The sequence below is a fragment of the Ovis aries genome, chromosome 3 (assembly GCF_016772045.2).
Source record: "Ovis aries strain OAR_USU_Benz2616 breed Rambouillet chromosome 3, ARS-UI_Ramb_v3.0, whole genome shotgun sequence".
Taxonomy (NCBI): domain Eukaryota; kingdom Metazoa; phylum Chordata; class Mammalia; order Artiodactyla; family Bovidae; genus Ovis; species Ovis aries.
In genome coordinates, this window is record NC_056056.1 from 133,763,169 (window position 1) to 133,784,153 (window position 20,985).

A 20,985-nucleotide genomic window follows, 5' to 3' on the forward strand; every position below is an offset into this window, starting at 1 on the left:
GAGGGAAGCTGAGGCTCCGCCGAAGAATAGAAGACACAACACGAGCTTCATCCTGACCTCCAGTCTGTTTCACATTTGTCCTGAATGTCTCTGATGCCAAGGCCTTGGCTGAACCCAGGGGAGCAGGTGGGGAAGGACCTTAATCCAGAGGGACCTGTCAATCTGATGGAGGAATGGGATAGAGTCCTAGGGCTCAGACAGACTGAGCTATAAGAGTGATGGAACAGAACCCCCTGGATGCCAGAGGAGCAGGAGGGAGCTGTTTCTCAGGGAAGAGAAGAATTGAAGGCAACTCCAGTTGGAAAAAAAGAAGTTGAATTAGATCGAAGAAAGAAGCTCCTGAGCTTACATGGAGTCAGGTTCTAGAACTGAGTTCTTAATTTCAGACTGGGGGAGTTGTCCTTGGCCTTTCCTGACCTGTTCCTGAGAGTCCATCATGTGTTGGTCCAGAATCAGAGATGTCAGGGCAGCAAATGTCCTGACCAAAGTTTCCTTGATTGGAGGAATGATCCTCTTCTACTATTAAAAACAAAACATAAAGCCCAAACAAACAAACCAAAGACAAAACAAATCAAACCAAACCTCCAAACCAAACCAAACAACAATGAAACAACCCCCAAACCTCAGGAAAGGCCATCTTCCTAAAGCTCCCGTGCCATCTCCCCAGGCCATCTTCTTCCCTCCATCCTAGATAACGTCTCCCCAACTCTTGTTCCAGAAATGCTTTTCTGGAGAAAGCTTTTAGCTCTGGCCTAAAACCATCTGCCAGCACTTGTGACCAGAGCTCTCACTAGCCTTGTTTGTCACCGTGTCTGGTCTCCCAGATTGAGAAGTCCCTGCAGACGGATCAGAAGTTTCTACCCTTGGAACTTCCTTCTGGGCAGACAGCAGGGGACAGACTAAGGAGGACTCTCTGGAATATTCTTGACCTTGTTCATGTCCTTCTGAAGCAGAACCAGCCTGGACATCTGTTACCCTATTACCCTGGCCCCTCCTCTACCCAAAGAAGCCAGACCCACTGAGAACTTCCACTGGAGATCTGGGCAGGGATAACCCCAGTGATTGCAGGGCAGCAAGGGGAGATAAGGCAGCCAAATTACTATAATGCAGGAGATAAGCTGAGCAAATGCAGGGTTCGGGACCATTTTATAGGGAATTCATGGGAGTTCAGGGTGGAAGAGACAAAAATCTCAGAGGGGAGATGGTAATTTCATAAATGGAGAACCAAGAGGCCCTAGGTGGCCTGAAAGATATTCAAGAACTACATATTAGGCTGACTCCAGCCAGCCCAGCCCTCTGACTATTTAAGGACTGAGCAGGGACAGAAAGCCCAGCTGTTCTGCACCCCTCGCCTGTCCACCCAGCAACCAGTGACCTCCACCTCCCAGTCATGAGCCGCCAGTTGAACCTCTACCCCGGTGGGGAGCGCCTGGCCTTCAGCGGTTGCTCTGCCATCATCTCCAGTCGGGTCAGCAGCAGCACCGCCTCATTCCGGGCCAGCGGCGTCAAGGGCACGGCCACCTTCGGCAGCAGGAGCCTCTTCAATTGCGGGGGTGGCCGGCGCCTGGCCCTGAGCTCCACGGCCGGGCGGGGCGGCTCCGTGCTGGGTCCCTGTGTGGCCACAGGTGGTGGCCGCCGGGGAGGCTTCGTGGGCACCGTCTTCGGCAGCGCGGGGCTGGGGCCCACATGTCCATCCGTGTGCCCGCCGGGCGGCATCCCTCAGGTCACCATCAACAAAAGCCTCCTGTCCCCGCTCAATGTGGAGCTGGACCCAGAGATCCAGAAAGTGCGCGCCCAGGAGCGGGAGCAGATCAAGGCTCTGAACAACAAGTTCGCCTCCTTCATTGACAAGGTTGGTGCTGGGGCGTCTACCGGTCCATGCCTTGGTGACCAGTGTACATGCAGGGGTCTCACTCTGCCCCTGCCACTGGCGTGGGAACTTGGGCACGTTAGTTATGCTCTCTGAACTTCCCTTGCCTCTTGTGTAAAATGGGCACAAGAAAAGCTCTAACCCCATAAGGTTATAATGAAGATGAACTGGATGTTTCTAAGGTGCTTAAAACAGTGCCTGGCATACCTTCACCCCGCCCTTCCCCTTAAAGAGGAGCTTCATTCCTTCCTTGCAGGAAAAGACTCAGGAAAGGGAGGGAGGTGTCAGGGGCAGGAGATGCATACTGGGCCCCCTGAGTGCTCTCACTACCAAACAGAGAGATGGGTTTGCAGTTCCAGGACAGGGGGTGTCCCAGGACAGGATGCCTGGTGGGTGAGAAAGACCTAGAAGGTAGGAAGTGGGATAAGGATGTAAACCAGGAAGGTTTTTAGAGGAGGTGAGAGAAAAGGGCTGGAACAGTGAAGGTGCTGAGGGGAGAAGATTTGGAAGGAGGGCATGCCAAATTATGTGTGTGTATGTTGTGTAGGTGTGCGTATGTCCAGAAATCGGGGCAACAGAGAAGATGGCTCTGGAGTCATAGGCAGTGACCCCGCTGAATGGGAGGAGACAACGAATGGGCTTCTCTTGTCTCCACCTGGAAAGATCTAGACCATGAGGGATATGATACGAATAAGAGCTGATGCTCCTCAGTGCCTGGTGTTGACCCAAGTGGTTCTCATTTATCAACCCATGATTCAGTGATCACTCTCTCTTACAGAAGCTCAAATTAAGATAGAGGGAAGCTAAGAAATGTGCCAGGGTAATAGAAGAGGCAGCAATAGTAGCCTGTATCCCTCCCAACTGTACATGGGAAGAGGAAGTGAAGTATTGGAGGACAGAGGGCAGGAGTGGAAGAAATAACTAAAGAGATTGGTAAGAAGAGGAACGTTGGCGTAGCAGAGGCCTGACGTTATTCAGTACAAAAATGAGAAACCTTCCGTCAAGTACGAATAGATTTGTAAAGATGTGATTGTTGTTCAGTTGCTCAGTCGTGTCCGACTCTTTGCAACCCGTGGACTGCAGCACACCAGGCTTCCCTGTCCTTCACTATCTCCCAGAGTTTGCTCAAACTCATGTCCATTGAGTCAGTGATGCTGTCTAACCATCATGTCATTCCCTTCTCCTGTCCTCAATCTTTCCCAGCATCAGGGTCTTTTCCAATAAGTTGGTTCTTTGCAACAGGTGGCCAAAGTATTTGAGCTTCAGCATCAGTTCTTCCAATGAATATTCAGGGTTGATTTCCTTCAGGATTGACTGCTTTGATTTCCTTGCTGTCCAAGGGACTCTCAAGGGTCTTTTCCAACACCACAGTTCAAAAGCATCAGTTCTTTGGCACTCTTTATGGTCTTCTTTATGGTCCAGCTCTCACATCTGTACATGGCTACTGGAAGAAGCATAACTTTGACTACACGTACCTTTGTTGGCAAAGTGATGTCTCTGCTTTTAATACGCTGTCTAGGTTAGTCATAGCTTTTCTTCCAAAGAGCAAGCGTCTTTTAATTTTGTGGCTGCAGTCACTGTCTGCAGTGGTTTTAGAGCCCAAGAAAATAAAATCTGTCACTCTTTCCATTCCCCCGCCCCGCCCCCATCTATTTGCCATGAAGTGATGGAACCAGATGCCATGATCTTACTTTTTTGAATGTTGAGTTTAAAGATGTGACAATCTGCCTCCAAAACCAATGAAAGAAACAAACCAGGAGTGATGTAGACTGCGTGTAAGAAAGAACATGCATGTTACCAGAGTGACTTTCCAGTGCCATTCCCCAGTCACTATTTCTTCCTGCTTCTCACTTCCCTTCACTCCAAAAACACCAGCATTTATAGCAAAAGATGCTGCCTTAACCACATGGTAAGTCATGGTGGCAGATGATAGACAGCATGGCTTACACCCACTTCCTGATTTCATTTAAAACTGGATCCTGTTTCTTGTCTTAGAGACAAGGTGGGCATGTCCCTCGGGCTGAATCCACTCTCTGAGGAACCTGGCTCTTTCCTGACTCCCACTGCAGGATGACACCTTCTGATTTCCAGGGCCCTGTCCTCACTCTTGAGAGGCAAGAGCACTTGGGGGGGATCTGGGGGCTATGACCACCTTTGGTTTCCAGGTGAGGTTCCTGGAGCAGCAGAACCAGGTGCTGGGGACCAAGTGGGAGCTGCTGCAGCAGCTGGACCTGAACAACTGTAAGAACAACCTGGAGCCCATCCTCGAGGGCTACACTAGCAACCTGCGGAAGCAGCTGGAGACGCTGTCCGGGGACCGGGTGAGGCTGGACTCGGAGCTGAGGAGCATGCGTGATGTCGTAGAGGACTATAAGAAGAGGTGAGTGGAGAGGTGGAGAAACACCACTGGAAGGTCTTGATTATAGATGAGGTTGTGGTTTGGAGCCAGCAATTTTGTCTTCTTGAATCCTTTGCTGATCTCATTACTACTTTTTCTTGTAAGGGAGGGAGAGAGATCTAGACAGGATGAAATGTAGGAAGAGAAAAGATCTACCCAAAATGGTGCTCCAAATTGCCCAGGAGATGATGCGCTCATTTTAAACATTGAAAATGGAAGAATGTGGGGCGGGGGAGAAAATTGTCTCAAAACCAGATGAACAACCCAAATGGCTTTGTAGCTCCTCCTGAGTGAGGTTTTCTATAGGGGTTGCCAGGACTCCTATAGAAGGAGACACCCTTCCAATCTCAGAACACATCTTAAAGCTAAGCAAAAATGAGTTTTTAAAAGGTTTTGGTTTTTTTCATGGTGAGGCATCTCCATGTTGCTGAATTCCACTATTAAAGAGAACAGTCGAGAGTGTACTTGGACAGGAGATGGTTTCTCCTTCTAAGCTGAACCTATGAGGAGAGAGACTGATGCCCCATGCTTGGTGTGATCTGATATTTTGGTGGTTTGCTTCCAAGTGTTAGGATTTTTGGGGATAGGTGACTTCTGCCACAAGGTGGTGAAGATGGTTGGGACTGGGCTTTTTTTCTTGGTTCATTTTTGATCTGCCCATCCATCTCTACTGAAGTCCCCCTTAAGTGGAACTCTGGCCTGAGCTCTGTATGGAGCCCCTGAAGGTGGCGGTGATGTAGTCCTGGACTTCTGAAAGCACACAGATTGTGGGGACAGGCTTAAAGAACACCTCCAGAGAGCCCCTTCTTTAAATATGCGTTCACACTCAAATACAGTTTCCAAAATTTTGGTTCATTTAATCTATAGAATCTAGCTTTCGTTGTGAAACCAGAGAAATAGAGTTGCTTCCTATCAGAAAAAGTGTGGTTTAATATTCAAATTCAAGTCAAAATATAAACATGCACTCAGGACTATTTTAAAATCCACTCAGCAATAAACTAAGGGTGACATTTTGCACAGCATGTTATTGAAAACATTAAAGGTTAAAATGATGCAGATTTAACATAATTAATACATCTATATTCTAAAACAAGATAAATCCATGTGTACTCTGTCATGGTTTAACTTTTAATTATACGTTTTAATCTGTTTTTTAAAATTATATGTTATTTATTAAGTCCATAGTAATGTAAAATGCAGTTTCTCTTTATAAATGTCGTATGTGTATATTGAACTCTGATATTCAATTTTTAGAAGTAAATGATGAGAAGTTATAATATATGAATGTCATCAATTTTGATAGCCATCATGATCAAACTTTTCCAATGTATTTTATGAAGTGGAAAGACATAAGGTGCTAAAAGCTAATTGGTCTTCAATTAGCATATAGTTTTATTTTTGTTAATAGGATGGATATAATGTGATAACATGTAAGATAATATGAGATAAAATTGTGATGGAAACAACTATTTCATAGTATAACTTGATAGAAAGGAGTTTTAGATTATCTTTTGAATAACACGCACAGAATCTGAGAAATCATATAAGCTGTTTTCTGTGTTTTACCCAGTGCAACTAGAAAAATCTGGCAGTCTCAGAAAATGTCCCACTGTTTAAATACTTTAAATAACCCACTTCACTAATCTGTACTACTTCAGCCATCCAACACAACTTTATTTTCTTGGCAGCCAGTGATGTGACTTAGGAAGTAAAAAGCTGAAAAGAATTGCTCAAGTTAATGTGTATGAAAAATAGCCCTTTTGGGGGCACAAATCATTTCTTTCCAATGCTCTCTTTTGTTTGCTCTCACAAATATCCTGTATTATGTTTTTTAAAGAATCCTATTATTCTTTTTAAACAAAAGGCCGCATGGATAGGAGGCAAGGCATGAGGGAAAGAGGGAATGTGGGACCCCAGCCCCGCACCCCTTCCCCACCTACCCCTTTTCTGCTTATATTTTTATATTCCATCTACAAGACCCTGGGGGGAGGTGACGTGTCCTTTGATAATAGTAAGGGATGGAATAGTAAGATCTTTAAGTGAAATGATCAGTGCTCTTGACCCTCCAAGCCACAATATGTGGTGTAAGGAGAATATCTCACCCCCATCCAAACACCCTATTTCCAAGACCTTGCTTCACCTGTGTAAGAAACAGGCATAACTTACAGAGTGAACGTGGGAATAGCATTTTGTTTGGTGCCTGCGAAGTTTCTCCTCCGGCTAGGGCTCGTACTAAGGTGCCAGCTGGTGGGGAGGGGGGCGACTTTTGGTTGTCACGAGGAAGGTGGGACAGCAGAACATGCATGATGTCTCCATCACAGATGCATTCCCAAGTAGAGACATTTTAGGGTAGCCTAACTATGAGCGAAGGAGCTGCACATTGATTCCCTTAAACCTCTCCTTGTCTCATCCCCCTTGAGAAGGCTCTCCGTGCCCTGAGGGAACATAAAGCACAGGTTGTGGGTCATTGCCTTGCAGCTTTTGGCACAGAGGTGATTGCTCACTGCTCAGTGAGCATTTGCAGAACGGAACTGTCCCACTGGTGACGCTCCTTTCTCTTGCCCCACACAGGTACGAGGTGGAGATTAACAGACGCACAGCTGCTGAGAATGAGTTTGTGATGCTCAAGAAGGTAAGAGGCGGGTGGGGAGGGCTGCAAGAAGCCTGGGGGCTCCCTAGGCGCCTGGCATGAGGATGTTTGTAGGATGAGGAAAGGGACCTATGGGTCACTTAGTCTCTAGCAGAGATGGCTAGGATTCTAATGTCCCACTCATCTCTTCAAGCCCCTTGCCCGGGCAGTGTGCTGCTTCCAGAAGCTGTCCACTTTAGATCCAGGTGCAGCCGTGGCCCTGCACAGTGGTTGGTTTGCTCTCAGGGATCCAGCCTCCCAGTGAAGCATGGCGGAAGGGGAGAGAGCAGGGAACCTGGGGCTCCTTGTGGCAGGAGGGAGGGCAGGGGGAGAGGCAGGCCCCTCTCTGTGTTCCCCAGGACGTGGATGCCGCCTACATGAACAAGGTCGAGCTGCAGGCCAAGGTGGACTCCTTGACAGATGAGATCAAGTTCTTGAAGTGCCTCTATGAAGGGGTAAGGACCCTGCTGAGCTCTCTGGTGTGGTCTGTTCCTCTTGCAAGTGGTTTCTGGCCCTTGGCCTGGATGGTCACATGACCAAAGGTTGGCCGAGAGGCCTTTTGACCTCTGTACTGACCCGCATTGTCAGTACAGCTGCCATTTGCTGAGGCCCTACTATGTGCTGAGCCATAGGGGTAGGCTTTGAGGAGACTGTTATGGAGGAGAAATGATTCCTGTCTTCTAGGAATCATAGTCTGGTAGGGAAAACAGCATGTAAATGAGCTTTGGGAGAGCAGCGGAATGGAGAAAGGTGAGCAAGATCTCCGTGGGTGCAGGGAAGGGCATGGACTCCAGCCTGAAGGAACAGAATGAGGGGAGACCTGGGGCTGGAGTTGTGCTAAAGTATGAGGGGCCCGGAGAAGTGGGGGTTCACTGGCGACTCTCTAGAGGACCGAGTGCCGCATAAGGAGTTCAGACTGATCCGTGGTGGCTGTTGGTGCAGAGAGGGTGGGTGGTGTGGGAGGAGTCCTGCAGGTGTGACGGAGAGGGCAGTCCCATGCTGGGTGGAAAGCTCCATGTTTTCATCTCACACCCACAGGCCTGAGCACTGCAGGCCTCTGCTGAAGGCAGAGCTCATGTGCCAAGTAGGGGCAGGAAGGGGAAGCAGGGGATTTGCTGGAGAGGATCAAGAAAAGGGACACCCCCCGACCTTCGGAAACCTTTAACTGACTCCCTTCCCCTAACTGTCCTCCAGGAGATCGCTCAGATCCAGTCCCACATCAGCGACACGTCCGTCATCTTGTCCATGGACAACAACCGCGACCTTGACCTGGACAGCATTATCGCCCAGGTCCGTGCCCAGTACGAGGAGATTGCCCTGAAGAGCAAGGCCGAGGCCGAGGCACTGTACCAGACCAAGGTGAGCTGAGGCCCAGGCGCTATACCAGACCAAGGTGAGCTGAGGCCCAGAGACCACAGCTGCCACCCTGTCATCATGCGTGCACGTGTGTACTTGCACGTGAGTGTGCATGTGTGTTGGGGCTGGGCAGAGACTTCCTGCTTCTTGGAGTTGGGCCTTGTGGAAATGCCTTCCTGCGGTCCAGAGAGATCCACCACAGCCGTGGCAGGTACTGGGGGCCATGTGTGGGCTTAGCCCTTCCCTCACTAAGGCCCTTGCTGACAGCTGAGGCCACATCAGTCACAGCATCAATGAGATTCTGACGCCGTTTCGGTGGACCATCCACTATCTCAGCTTTCCTTCTGTTTCCAACTTTGTCAAAACGGGGACAGGAAGTTCAGGTTTGAGAAACCAAGGATCCTGTTGAACTGGGGCCGGTCTTCCTATCCAGAAGGAAAGGGTTGTCTTCTCCCCTCTTCCCTCCTCCTCTTGTGCCTGCGCTGCTTAGATAAAGAGAATGGTGCCCTGTCACTCTCCCTCTCCTCCAACACCCTAAGGGCTGAATTCTCAACTGTCCTGTGCTCTTCATCTCTTGTTCCCCAATCTCAGATCCAGGAGCTGCAAGCCACAGCGGGCCAGCACGGGGATGACCTCAAACTCACCAAGGCTGAGATCTCAGATCTCAACCGGATGATCCAGAGGATCCGCTCGGAGATTGGGAATGTGAAGAAGCAGGTGGGTTCTATGAAAGGAGTCAGCTGACAGCACTCATTGGTTTGAGAATAATTATGGTTTGGTACAGTCAGTATGAGAGCAGTTGTACCAGACTATACACATGAGAAGAGCATCCTGCCCCTCCCAGTACCGTGAGGATCTTGTACCAATCTGTATGAAGCTCATTATTACAAAGGGTAAAACAAGATCTCTCAGGAGAGAACAGTAGGAATCCATATGGGAGGATGTAGCATCCTTTGTTGCGCATCACACTCCCTAAGTGCTGCAGGGCTTCCAAAGGGCTCTGGATAAATGAGGACCCGAGTGAGGCTTCCTGTAGGAGGTGGATTACCTCGGGATGGAAGGCAGAAAGGAGAGGGAAGGGGGTCTGGTGAAGGAACCCACAGGAGCAGTGGATGTGAGGTTGGCATGTGTGTTAGAAGAAAAGACGCCCACCCTGAGCAGAAGGTCCATGATGGGTGGGTGGCAGGGAGCAGGACACCCCTAGGTAAGAATGGGTGGATTATGGGCAGTCTTCAAAGAGGGCAGTGGACCTTAGACCCATTGCAATTGGTGAAAGGGTTTGGAAATTTCCCATGATGAATCCATGCCAGAGGAAGGAGAGCCAGCAGTGGATTTTAGAATTTTAGAAGAGAGTGGAGAAGGAAGATGCCACCCAACCCTGACCCCCACCACACACACACCCAACACTAGTCTTGGCATGGGGCTCTGCTCAGTGTTTGCCCTTTCCTGCGGTTGTCTGTGGGGGGCACTATGCTGAACGTAGTCCATAGGAACACAATACGGGGCCACGCTTACGATTCCAAAGCAAGCAAACTCATGAATCTCCCAAAGTTTGTGGAGTTTGGTGCAAGGATTTAAGATCTCAGCTTCCTGGGCAAGTCAAGTTCCCTATCTCCTTCCCTCCTCTGCCCTGCTTATGCACGGGCATGTGCGCACACACACACACACCCCTCCTCCAACAGTGGAAAGAAAAAAGATAGACTAATTAAGAACCTATGGTATTTTTACTTAATCAAATTCTGCATAAATAAAAGAAAAACACAAGGTGTTTGAAGCTACCTTTGGTACCCGTTAGTCTATTTATCTGATAAAATGCTCTGTGTACCAGTTTAGGCAAACTTATTACCAGAAAATGACATTTGTGATGAAAAGGCCACCATGCTTTGGAGGTCAGGGGAGATGTCCTCCTCGGGGAGCCAGTGGGGTCACTGTTGATGCTTGGTCCCCAAGACGGCTCCTCTTGAGGGCTCTCAGCCAAGGTGCTTTCCTGCCTTTGGACCTCTCCACCAAAGAAGCCCACAGTTAAACATGCAGACTCTGCATCCAGTGGCTCCAGAATTCAGCTGCTAATTATTTCAAAGAAACCATTTCAGGTCCTGCTTTCAACTCATGCCACGCTCACAAGACCCAGGCTTCCAGAGTTCCCCAGGTTCACCTGCAGGATCTCGGTCAGTGAGAAAGAACAGAGGACAGTTTGGTGGAATTTGAGTTGTAGAGTTTACTGCATCCTCCCTAATAATTAGGTCTCCATAGTCCTGAGGACGGTGATGCTTTTCCCTGGTTCAATAGCTGGGTCCTAGGTTTTCCTGCTGAGGCTGTGAACACTCACCCAAAACACTGTGGATGCTTGTATGGCTGGGGGCCTGCCTGGCTGAGGAGGGTAGCACCACCTGCATAGCAGTGAAAAGTTCCATTTGGCCTTGGGACCAGCTGCTGTCCTTGGGGTGAAGCAACTTTGACTCCAGAAGAAGGGGACAGATCCTTAGATCCCACCAAAACCTAACCCAGTGACTGGCAAACACGCTCATGACTGAAAGGCTCAAGACAACCCTCCATCTGCCCAGCTTCCCCTGGATGCAGTGCTGAGGCCCACCTGCAGTTTGCTTCTGCAAGTAACACCTAAAAGTGAAGTTTGTAAACTAGTAAAACCTGATAGTTATGCAAAAGTATTATTGGAAGCTGTTGCCTTGTAGCAGGAGTCTCTGCGCAATTTGGGAGGCCAGATCCTCTGTGGGGTAGGATTATTGGATAGACATTTTATTAATAGGAACTTGATTGGTCTCTATTTTTTTCCCACTATTTATAGTATCTCCCAAGATATCTTTTACACTATGGGACAGAATTAAGGCCAGTGACCCAGAGACTTTTTAGGGTTGGTAGAATTTTTAAGGTTGGCAGAACAGACGATGTTATAGACTAGGAGGGAGACGATGGAGTCGTGTGCCCAGCTGGCCACCTTCTCAATCAATACCTTTCCCCTCCTCTCTCCCAAGATAAGGACACTCCACCTTTACATGCCATAGCATGAGCTGGACTGAACTGTGCCTGGAGTTAGGGGGAAGGACAGATTCTAGACATCACCTCTAGTGATGTTCAGAAAATGGGAAAACCAGAAGGACCTCAAAGCATTTACCACCAATCAGGGTCAAAAGAAGGGAGGTCTTCTGAGCAGGATCTCAGAGCTATGCTCTGACCCAAAGCACTGAATCCATTTGCCCCTCAGTGCTCCAACCTGGAGATGGCCATCGCCGATGCTGAGCAGCAGGGCGACTGTGCCCTGAAGGACGCCCGGGCCAAGCTGGATGAGCTGGAGGCCGCCCTGCTCCAAGCCAAGGAGGAGCTGGCCAGGATGATGCGTGAGTACCAGGAGCTGATGAGCACCAAGCTGGCCCTGGACATGGAGATCGCCACCTACCGCAAGCTGCTGGAGGGCGAGGAGTGCAGGTGAGGGGGAGGATGTCTTTTGTTTGGAGCATTATCTCCGTGCTTTAGTAGGAAGGTTGAGGGCAAACAGTTTGGTTTTGTTCAGGTCCTACTGAGGTGAAACTCTATTAAAATGGTTTTGACATGGTGCAGTAGGAAAGATCAGAGTTAGACAGCAAGAAGGACAAGACGGTAAACATCCCAAAGAGGTGGCAGGGGAAGAATTGAAGACATTGAGAAATAGAGCATCCCTGGCCCTTCATGATTCATTCTTGAGGCGAGTGGGAGGGGCAAGACGGTCTCCAAGCATCACCTAGGTTCAAGGTTGCTCTGGCAAAGCCTGAGGCCCAGCGAGGATGTGAGCTCACTCCTCTTAATTGTCTCGGACCAAAGGCATAACTAGTCAGAAGCAGGAGCACAATTATCCCACACATCAGATAATCCCAAAGCCACTTTGATGGGGAGGCTGACTCCCTGCAGCAGACTTTTCGTCTTAGCTCTCTGTTTCTTGAGAGGTCCCACTCAGGTGTTTGGGAAGAAAGAAGGCTGGGCTGGAGTGGAAGGCACATCTGAGAGGAGAAGCTGATTCACAGAGGTATCTCCCTGGATCGAAGAGGTTTAGGGAGGTTTATCTGATTTTCTCTCTCCCTCTGCAGGATGTCTGGTGAATATCCAAATTCCGTGAGCATCTGTAAGTGTCTGCAGTGCCTAGTTCTGCCCTTGGTCACCTACCAGAAGTCGAAGTCCCCCTATTTTCATGACACCAAAGAAAAGTTAGAATAACAATAACCGAGTGGGTTAAGGGGAGACTTAGGGGCACAAAGAGGGAGCTGGATTTAGTAACCAAGGAGAAAAACAGTATCGTGAAATACTATATTAATACAGGTTATACAAAAGTATATACCTTTGTATAACCTGTAAAGAGACCAAATGATATCCAACAGTATATAGTCCCAAAGTCTACTGTAAGAATGATACTTAATGACTACGTTCCATTTCTTTGAGGCCAGTCCATAAGAGAGGTACTGGATTGAAGTAAGAAGGAATGAGAGGAGCCTGACTGGCTGAATGATGGAAAAAGCAGAAATAACCTCCTGCAGACTCAAAAGCTAGAGAGAACGCAGGGTTCTATTGTAGGGTACTCCCAGCAGCCCCTGTCTTTAGCAGAAGCATCAGAAGGCCTCCTTGAAGTGCCTTTCTTCATCTGGTCCTATCCAGATGGAAATTCACTGATAAAGACTGCTAGTGCTTACAGTCTGGCATTGATAGATCAACATAGAATAATTAGGAAAAGGTCAAATACATGGGGTCAAGTACATGAAAAATGACCAGTGCTGATGAAAATCTCTTAGTAAACTAAAAATAGACAATGGAGGGTGTGTCTCCATGTGAAGCCACCCAGGGGGAGAGAACTAGGGGAATGATCAGGATGTCCCAGGAGGCTGAATGAACTGGGTCTTTTCTTGCTGATTGCAGCCGTCATCAGCAACACCAGCGCTGGGGCAGGAGGCACTGGCTTCAGCATGGGCTTTGGTGCCTCGAGCAGTTACAGCTATAAATCCTCAGCGGTGGATGTCAAAACCAAAGGCAGCTGTGGAGGCAGTGAGCTCAAGGATGCTCCTGCCAAAACCTCAGGCAGTAGCTGTGCAACCAAAAAGGCCTCAAGATGAAGGGCAGATGAAGGCTGGCTCACGAGCAGAAAGCTGCAAACCTCACCCATCTCGCCATGTCCTCATCTCCTCTTCTGGGTCCCCTTCCCAAGTCAGGAAGTGCTTCCTCCATAACCACAGCCTTGGTCCCATCCCTGCTCCTTGTTCCCAGTGGGGTGATGCTCTGATGCAGGTCGTCCAGCCACAGGCTCTCTCTCTCACGACCTCCTCCTTGGGCACCTTTCTCTGGGTCACTGCCCTGTATCCAGAGATTACATACATCCCCAGGATGCTTCTCTGTGACTAGGGGCAAGCCCCTCTGTCCTCCTTTCTGGGTCTTCACAGTCAAGGGGTTCTCATTGTCCTCTGATTGGGGTCATGCCCAGTTCTCTGCTTCTCTGCAATAAACGGTCAATAGCATCTGATTCTCAGTGTTGAATCTGTTGCCCGGCATGCTGACATCTGAGTTGCCCCATCCAACTTTTCTTGGTCCAGCTCCTGCTTCCTTCTGGGTCCCTGGTCTGATACGGATCTTTGCCGTCTGGTTCTGGGCCAGGGAGGCATTGGTTGAGAGCTGCTCCTTGTAAACAGCAGAGATTTGTTGCAGATTTGCCTCTAGGCAGGCTTGGGTCTTCCTGGGTACCTAGGCACTTACTCCAGGTAGGCCACACAATGGCCCTGTGAGATGGGAACAGTCGCCCCCCGTACAAAGACGCTCAGGCCGCTGTGATCAAGGAGCTGAGTCACCCCAGGACTCAGGTGTCTGAGTTTCAGCGCGGCTTCCTGCCCCGCCTCTCAAAAGCTCCCATAGTCCCTACAACTGTCCCTTGTCAGAGTCATTCCTGCTTCTTCCTTTCCTCCTCAGTCTCCCACACCAGCCTTGCTTTCCTCTTCTTGCAGCTGACTCTTATCCATCCTCAAGTTTGAGGCCAGCGCGCCCGCCTGCCTGTGTATGCCTCTGAGCCTACTGTGTCTATGGGGCAGTGGCTCACGAGCTTTGGGGAGTCTGGCATCGTCAGGCACAGGGAATACAGGAGTCAGCAAACCAGCACGTAGAGCCTGTCCTTGGGGAGCTCACAGTCTGGTGGGGAGAGTAAAAATCAGCAGTTAACAAAGAAACGCAGGATATGTCAGGCAGTGAGGATTTCTGTGAAGAAAAATTAAGTGGAGTAAGAAGAGCGTTCTTTAATGCATGTGTATGCTTCTGTAAGAATGTTTTCTCAGAAGCAGTTGACACAGTCGCCTTGAACAAGGTGCTGAAGAGCAGAGTCCTCTAGGGCAAGGCCACCTTCCAACGATGAGCTTCGTTTGAGGGTGAACTTCAGGATGCATGTGACCCCTTCTCCCCCCCATCATTCCCCAGCTTCATACTCCAGTCTTCCTTCCTGGAGGCCAGGACTTTTCCCACCTCGGGACCTTGGCAAATGTAACTTCCAATCTCGAGTGCCCATGCCCCATTTCCTGAAAGCCTGCTCATCCTTGGTGGGCCAGCTGAACTGCCCCCTCCTGTGGGCATGCATTTTCTGGTCCCTCCATGTGGATTCCATCAAGTCATAAAAGCATAAATGAGCTGGAACGTTAGGGTTTGTGGCCAATAACTCCTTGAATCCCCGCACCAGTATAGGCCGGCAAACAGAGGCCCAGATGGCTGAGCACTCTGCCCACGTTCACAGCCCTGATGAGCCGCAGAGTGGGGACCGGGGCCCTGCTCATCCATAGCACTGTTCCTGAACCCATAGGACAGTTGAGGCTCTGTTTTCCTGGTGTCATGTTAGCTGCCCACAGGTCTGTCCCCTCCCCCGCTCCTCAGAGCCCCGTGTTCCGTTCTGGGGCTCTCAGCCTGGCTCCTGGTCAGCACTCAGCGTAACGTTTGCCACAGGTATGCACGGCTCCGTCTCACCCACCTTCACTGGGGAGGAAGAGCTCATGTAACACACGTGTGCTGATGATTTGGCATGCAAGTGATGAAACACAGTTGTGTTAAGAGATTTGTGTCTTACATTCATCCACGTGTATGCTATTTATAGAATTTATCAACCAAATTGAGGCACTTCTAGTCTGGGCATACGCGAAACTGGATCTGCAGACAGCAGGCATAAGCCAGGACTGTGTCAGGCACATGCTGTCTTATGTCTGGCGTCCTGGCTGAGCGTCATATGTTTTGGCTTCAAATCCTGGCTCTTCTAATGGCTGATTGTAACCGGGTACAAGATTCTGCCCTTGTAAAATGGGGTTGATACAAGCTGGCTTTTGATGAGCGCTTTCTATACGCCAGGTACTACTCAGCACTGTATATCTGGCAACAGTGAATTCTCCCAACAACCCAACAGGTATTTTTGTTATAATGTGACCCTCACTCATGATATGCTGAGGCTCACAGGGTAGAATAATCCACCCAATGGCACACAGTAAATGGCAGAGTTGGGGGTCCAGCTCTGAGTCCTGTCCATGTTTGCCATGCACAATGCCTCCATACCTGCCAAAGTCCTCACTGCAGAGGAGAGCTGAGCACATGAAAAGGGATAATGCGAGTAATACAGCATCTGGAATACAGTTTGCAGCCAACAGATGTTGGCTGTTATTATAATCATCACTGTTAATGCGTGTTCACAGGGCCTTTGTGTTTACCAGCTGTGCACTGGTCCACAAGCAGTCAGTCCAGAGCAGCACTGTGCCCAGAGACCTGACTCAGGTGGGCTAAGCGCGGGGCCAGGGCAAACACTGGGTCTATTCATTGACACCCGTCCGGTTCAGGCACCAACTGCTCGTTTCCAAGCAGGAAGAGTAACTCCTTGGTGCTGGTAATTTGTGCCTACACTGCCCTCTGCCATCAGCCCCAGGTACTGCACCTTCCAACGCTGTGGCTCTGGAGGAAAGACACTTAAAACCAAGAGGGTGTGAGACAACCGTGGTCAGGCTCTGTGCCCACCGTGGAGCTGCCAGCTGGAGGAGATGCTGTTTCGCTCCCTGGCATGCCCAGGCAGGCCCCAGCCTCCGTGTTGCCCAGGCCCTGGCTTCTGTCTCCCCTCCTTCTTTCCCATCCCTCCTTTCACACGACTGGGGGTGGGTCGGGGCTGTGGTAGCGCTGGCATTGCCACAGCCTGAACCTCTTTACATCTAGTCAGGGAATTCGGGACCGTCTGACAGCTCTTCCTCGATGGGCTGATCCAGGAGTCCTGGGAGGGAGAGGTCCCATCCCTCAGCAGTACTGTGCCCTCGCCTCACCTGTGCTATGTCCAGTCTCCCGTCCCGGCTGCAGGGGGAGCCCTCTGAGACCTCTCACTCTCTAGGCAAAGGGGCTTGGAGGACGATCTGGGCTTGGAGGCATGGTGAGGCACAGCCAAGGGGCTACAGAGGAAGGGAGGGATCAGAGCTGAACACAGTCTGGGAAGGCTTCCTGGAGGAGGTGAAGGGGACATGACTTGTTGGAGACCAGGAGTGTCTTAGACTTTTTAAGCCACCGTTGGCAGCTGCTCTGAGGTTTGAGCTGCGCTTTGCCAGCTGCCTCCTGTTCCCTTCCAGGGCCGCTACCACTCCTGTTTGTAGGACAAGCCCGCTGCTAAAGGCACCATCCCTCAGCCCTTACACTCACGGTTAGCAAGTGCTGCACAGGCCAGCGGAGAGGCAGAGGGTCTCCTCTCCTGCAGATCAATTTCCGCCACCCTGCCTCTCCCTCCTCACTTGGCGCACATCCACATCACGCCACCGTGTAAGTTCTGTCCTCTTAGAGGTTCATCACCGGAATCCCTCCGTCTTACTTCAAACCCACCCATCCTCTCTCTCAGGGATTCCAGATCCTTCTGGCTGAGACTCCAGATGCAGCCCCAAGTTCTAATTTAAAGCTACCCCCAACTCACTGGACGCAAAAGAGTCACAGCGTGGTGGCTGCAGGCTGGAGAGGGATCACCCGGTCTGAGGGGACACACGCCGGCAGCCGGCCAGTCGAGAGTCTGTTTCTTTTGCGGCTCATCATTACGCCTTGGGCAGCTTAGACTCGCTGCTCCTGTTTCCTCATGTGCAAAGTGCTTAGTCGCTCAGTCATGTCCATCTTTTTGTGACCCCGTGGACTTGTAGCCCACCAGGCTTCTCTGTCCGTGGGATTTTTCAGGTGAAAATACCGGAACGGGTAGCCATTTCCTCCTCTTAGAGGATTGTCCCGACCCAGGGATCAAAACTGCGTCTCCTGCAACTCCTGCATTGCAAGGCAGATTCTTTACCACTGAGCCATCAGGAGGGCTCCTCCTCATGTGTGAAGTGAAAAATAAGGGTATTTACTTGGTAGGATTGGTGTGAAGATGAAACGAATTAAAATGTCCTCAGCAAGCCCTCAGCCACTGATCCCTCCATGTCTACACCCCAGGCATGACTGTCAAGAGTAGCTTCCAGCCCCATTCCAATCCCAGGCTGATAGCTCTTCCTTCATTCTCCTTTGCTCTCCCAGCCCACGTTCATTTCCAGAAGGTTCTCTCCCACGGCTGATGGTCCCTCTCAGCCCTCTCCTTGGCCCTCTGTTATGAGGTGCAGCCCCACTCTTGGTCCATGCTGCCCCTTAAGCGGGAGCCAGTGTGCCCAGTCTTCTGCGTTCCCTGGCCCACGTTGCAGACCACTCACGTCCTGGTACCACCATTACGTCCAGACATAATATCCCACTTGCTTCAATGTTGGGGGCCTCTAAGTCCGAGGCAGGCTTGCGTCCTGGAGGGTGGAGCTTAGGCCCCTCCTCCACCAGTGAGGGGGTTCTCTGTAGCCAGCAGGTAATTCATCCCTTCCACCCAGGCTGATCTCCACTGTGAGGCTAGGGGGTCTCTCCAGCCATAAACACTTCAGGAGTCAGAGTAGGCTGAGAGAGAGAATCAAGAATGAGGATTCTGTCATGGATCCATGGGGGGCTCAGGCCATGCCTGTGCCTCCCTCCGATCTTCCCCCACTTCCTCATCTTCCTCCCTCTCTAGGCTTTGGCTCCTCCCCTCAGGACCAACTCCGCCCTCCCCACCACTCAGGGAGCTAGACAAGCTTCATTTCTGAAAACACACACTTCTTATTTCTTATACTTCTTTCTGGACATCCTGCTTTCAAATTTTTTTCCCTTTCGGTTCCTGCTTTGCCTGTGGTCATCCAGGCCCCTTGGCGCTCCTGCCCTGCTGGGTGTTCCTCCCCTTCTCCCACCCCTCTCCTAACTCCTGCCCCCAGGCTTAGTTACAATATGGATATAGGGAAGGGGGGATGGCTATTCCCCCACACCTGAGGCAGGTGCCCCCAGCCCACCACTCCAGCTTCCCCCTACTGGATGGGGTGAGAGTGGGCTGCTCCATCCCGTTTGGATCAGGTTGCATGAGGCTCTGATGGGAGATAGAGGGCTTGTCATTGGGATGACTGGCTTAATTACAGCCCACCTTGCAGCCTGCTTGTTTGCTTTGGAAATGGGCAAAGGAAGAGGCGGATCAAGCATCAGACTTCACAGCCATGATAAAAAGATTAAGGCCTTGCCCCCAGCCTGCCTGTTCTCTTTCAGGGAAAAAAAAAGCCACACCATGAAGGGGTTTGAGGGTTAGAAAAGTACCTTACAAACTTCTTCCAGAAGTGGCTGGGAGTTGTGGGGCAAGGTGGGGCAGTGGGGGGAGGTCTGAGGTAAGGAGATGGATGAAATAATGGAGGTATGGGGGCTGGTGGTATTTTGAAAAGAGCAAATGAAAGCCAGCGTGTCCTTCCCAGAGCAAGACGGCGCTTGTCTCCACATACCTCAGTGCTTTCCCGCTGAGGAAAGCTCTGGTGATGACTGGGCAGGGGCTGGGGCGGAGTTGTAAAGAGTCCAGAGAGCTTTTCTTTCTTAAAAGAGGACAGAAAGAGAACTAAAGCATGCTTGATGTCCACCTCAGGACCAGGAGTCTCTCCAGCCGTAAAAGCCTTAGGAGCCAGAGCAGGAGGAGAAAGAGAATCAAGAATGGGGAGCTTAGTGGGGCATATCCAGGAAGTGCTGAATGCAAAGGACACTCAGGCTAGGAACAGTGAAGACAAGTCTGCAGCTCCCTAAGTCAGAGGGAAGCGGAGCTGGGCAGGGCTCCCAGCGGACAGAGGCCAGAGTGGGCAGAGGTGCGAGGCGGGGGACCATCACTTTCTTTCGAGAGCTCAAAGAGGAAAGATCCAGGGGACTGGAAGTCAGAGTGGGAGGCCTGGAGAAGTAGGCTCCAGCTTGAGGGTGCTGGGGGGAGGCCAGGAGACCTTGATGACCAAAGGCTCCAACTCACCTGTGTAACACGAGCCTATCCCTGAGATTCAGGCATGCACCCACGAATGTCCTGAGGGCTGCGAGGGTTACGTCCAGCAAACGGCCTGGCGAGGGGGCGAGGGGGAGGCCTGAAATCCAGCTGTGCACCCTGGCAAAGGGCTGCATCTGCCCAGAGGAAGGGGCACCTTTTTCTAACTGGCACAAAAGCATTTAAAGGCACTGCAGCCACTTGGCTAAACTGCTCCAATGTTTGTCTCCTGAGCTGGACCGCAGAGAGAAGGAAGGAGATGCTGGTGCTGAGAAGACGTGGGGGAAGCCCCAGACTCAGAGATGGGGTGTGCGGAGACATGGGTAGAAAGTTCTATGAGACCAGCTGTGATAAGGAAGCTGCTGCCAGATTTCAGGTCACTGAACAGCCTCTGCCAAGTTTTAAAAAACAGAAGCTTACTACACAATGTCCTTTATACTAATGTGGGACCAAGAAGCAGAAATTTTGACCCTGTTGACTGCCTGTCTGGGTTTTCACTCAATACAATGCCTTATAACAGGACTTGAATATATGACAATGGAACTGAATTTATATTGGTGCCATCCAGCTATCTGTTTTCTTAATAATCTGGGAAAGTCATGTTAACAGGTGTGTGTTGGGGGCAGGAGGCAAGGGAACAGTGAGGATGGCGAGAAGCCAGTGAATTGTTTGACTATGTAAGTTTCAGACTTGGAGAGATGTTCTAACTTCAGGGACCCCCCCTAAACTACTAGAGAATTTGATACTCTTTACTCTGTGGTGTGGTGGGTGATGGTCAGGCCATCAGCTGTCCAGATTTTCCAGAACAGTCCAGATTGTAACATGGAAAGTCCCATGTCCCACTTAGAAAAACCCTCAGTCCTGGGCAAACTGGAATAGCTGGTCACCCTACACAATGGTCTTCAGCTGCTTCAGTCTTCTGGGGTGCTGGCCCTCATCTTTTGTGCTGAGTTTTCCCTTTCCCATCTTACAAACACGGGACTTTGGCTTCAGTCTCTGAACATCCTCTTGCACCCCCTGTACCCCAGCCAGATGCCCAGGCCCCTAGACTGCAGCAGTGAGCTTGACCCAAGCTTCAGTCCCATCTGCTGTTGGACTTGATACCCTAAGACCCAGGGAATTTCATGTCAGGAAGGTGAAGGGTGTTGGGAGAGAGAATGGGGAGAGAGCAAGAAAAGCAAGTGATCTCTCTTGCTTGTTCTAGTTGACTTTGGATGAGGATGGAAAAACAGCCTCCTTTCAAACTGGTTCGGACAGGCTGAGAGTATGTGGTTTCTGCCCTGAGCTCATTTTTGAAAGGAAAGCAGAGAACACAGCTTCATGTCCTTTCCATTCTGAGGTGCTGCGGTTTGCCCCCAAGTCTTATTACCCATCAAGCTTCCTTCAAGAATCTGTCAGGCTTCTTC

At 50.4% G+C, this 20,985-nt stretch overlaps 1 protein-coding gene across 1 annotated transcript; it reads left to right on the plus strand.

The window, feature by feature from the left end:
• The first annotated feature begins 1,390 nt into the window (after positions 1-1,390).
• LOC101110219 (keratin, type II cytoskeletal 72) lies at positions 1,391-13,745 on the plus strand. Its single transcript, XM_004006323.6, has 9 exons — positions 1,391-1,852; positions 4,036-4,250; positions 6,840-6,900; positions 7,257-7,352; positions 8,092-8,256; positions 8,845-8,970; positions 11,477-11,697; positions 12,333-12,367; positions 13,153-13,745. The coding sequence occupies exons 1-9, from the start codon at positions 1,391-1,393 to the stop codon at positions 13,344-13,346; spliced, it is 1,575 nt and encodes a 524-aa protein (XP_004006372.2). The 3' UTR covers positions 13,347-13,745.
• Positions 13,746-20,985: the final 7,240 nt, after the last annotated feature.

Coding starts and splice junctions, on each gene's coding strand:
- LOC101110219 (XM_004006323.6), top strand. CDS start 1,391: ATGAGCCGCCAGTTGAACCTCTACCCCGGTGGGGAGCGCCTGGCCTTC. Junction 8,257..8,844: donor AGGCACTGTACCAGACCAAG/GTGAGCTGAGGC, acceptor CCCCAATCTCAG/ATCCAGGAGCTGCAAGCCAC. Junction 12,368..13,152: donor TCCAAATTCCGTGAGCATCT/GTAAGTGTCTGC, acceptor TGCTGATTGCAG/CCGTCATCAGCAACACCAGC.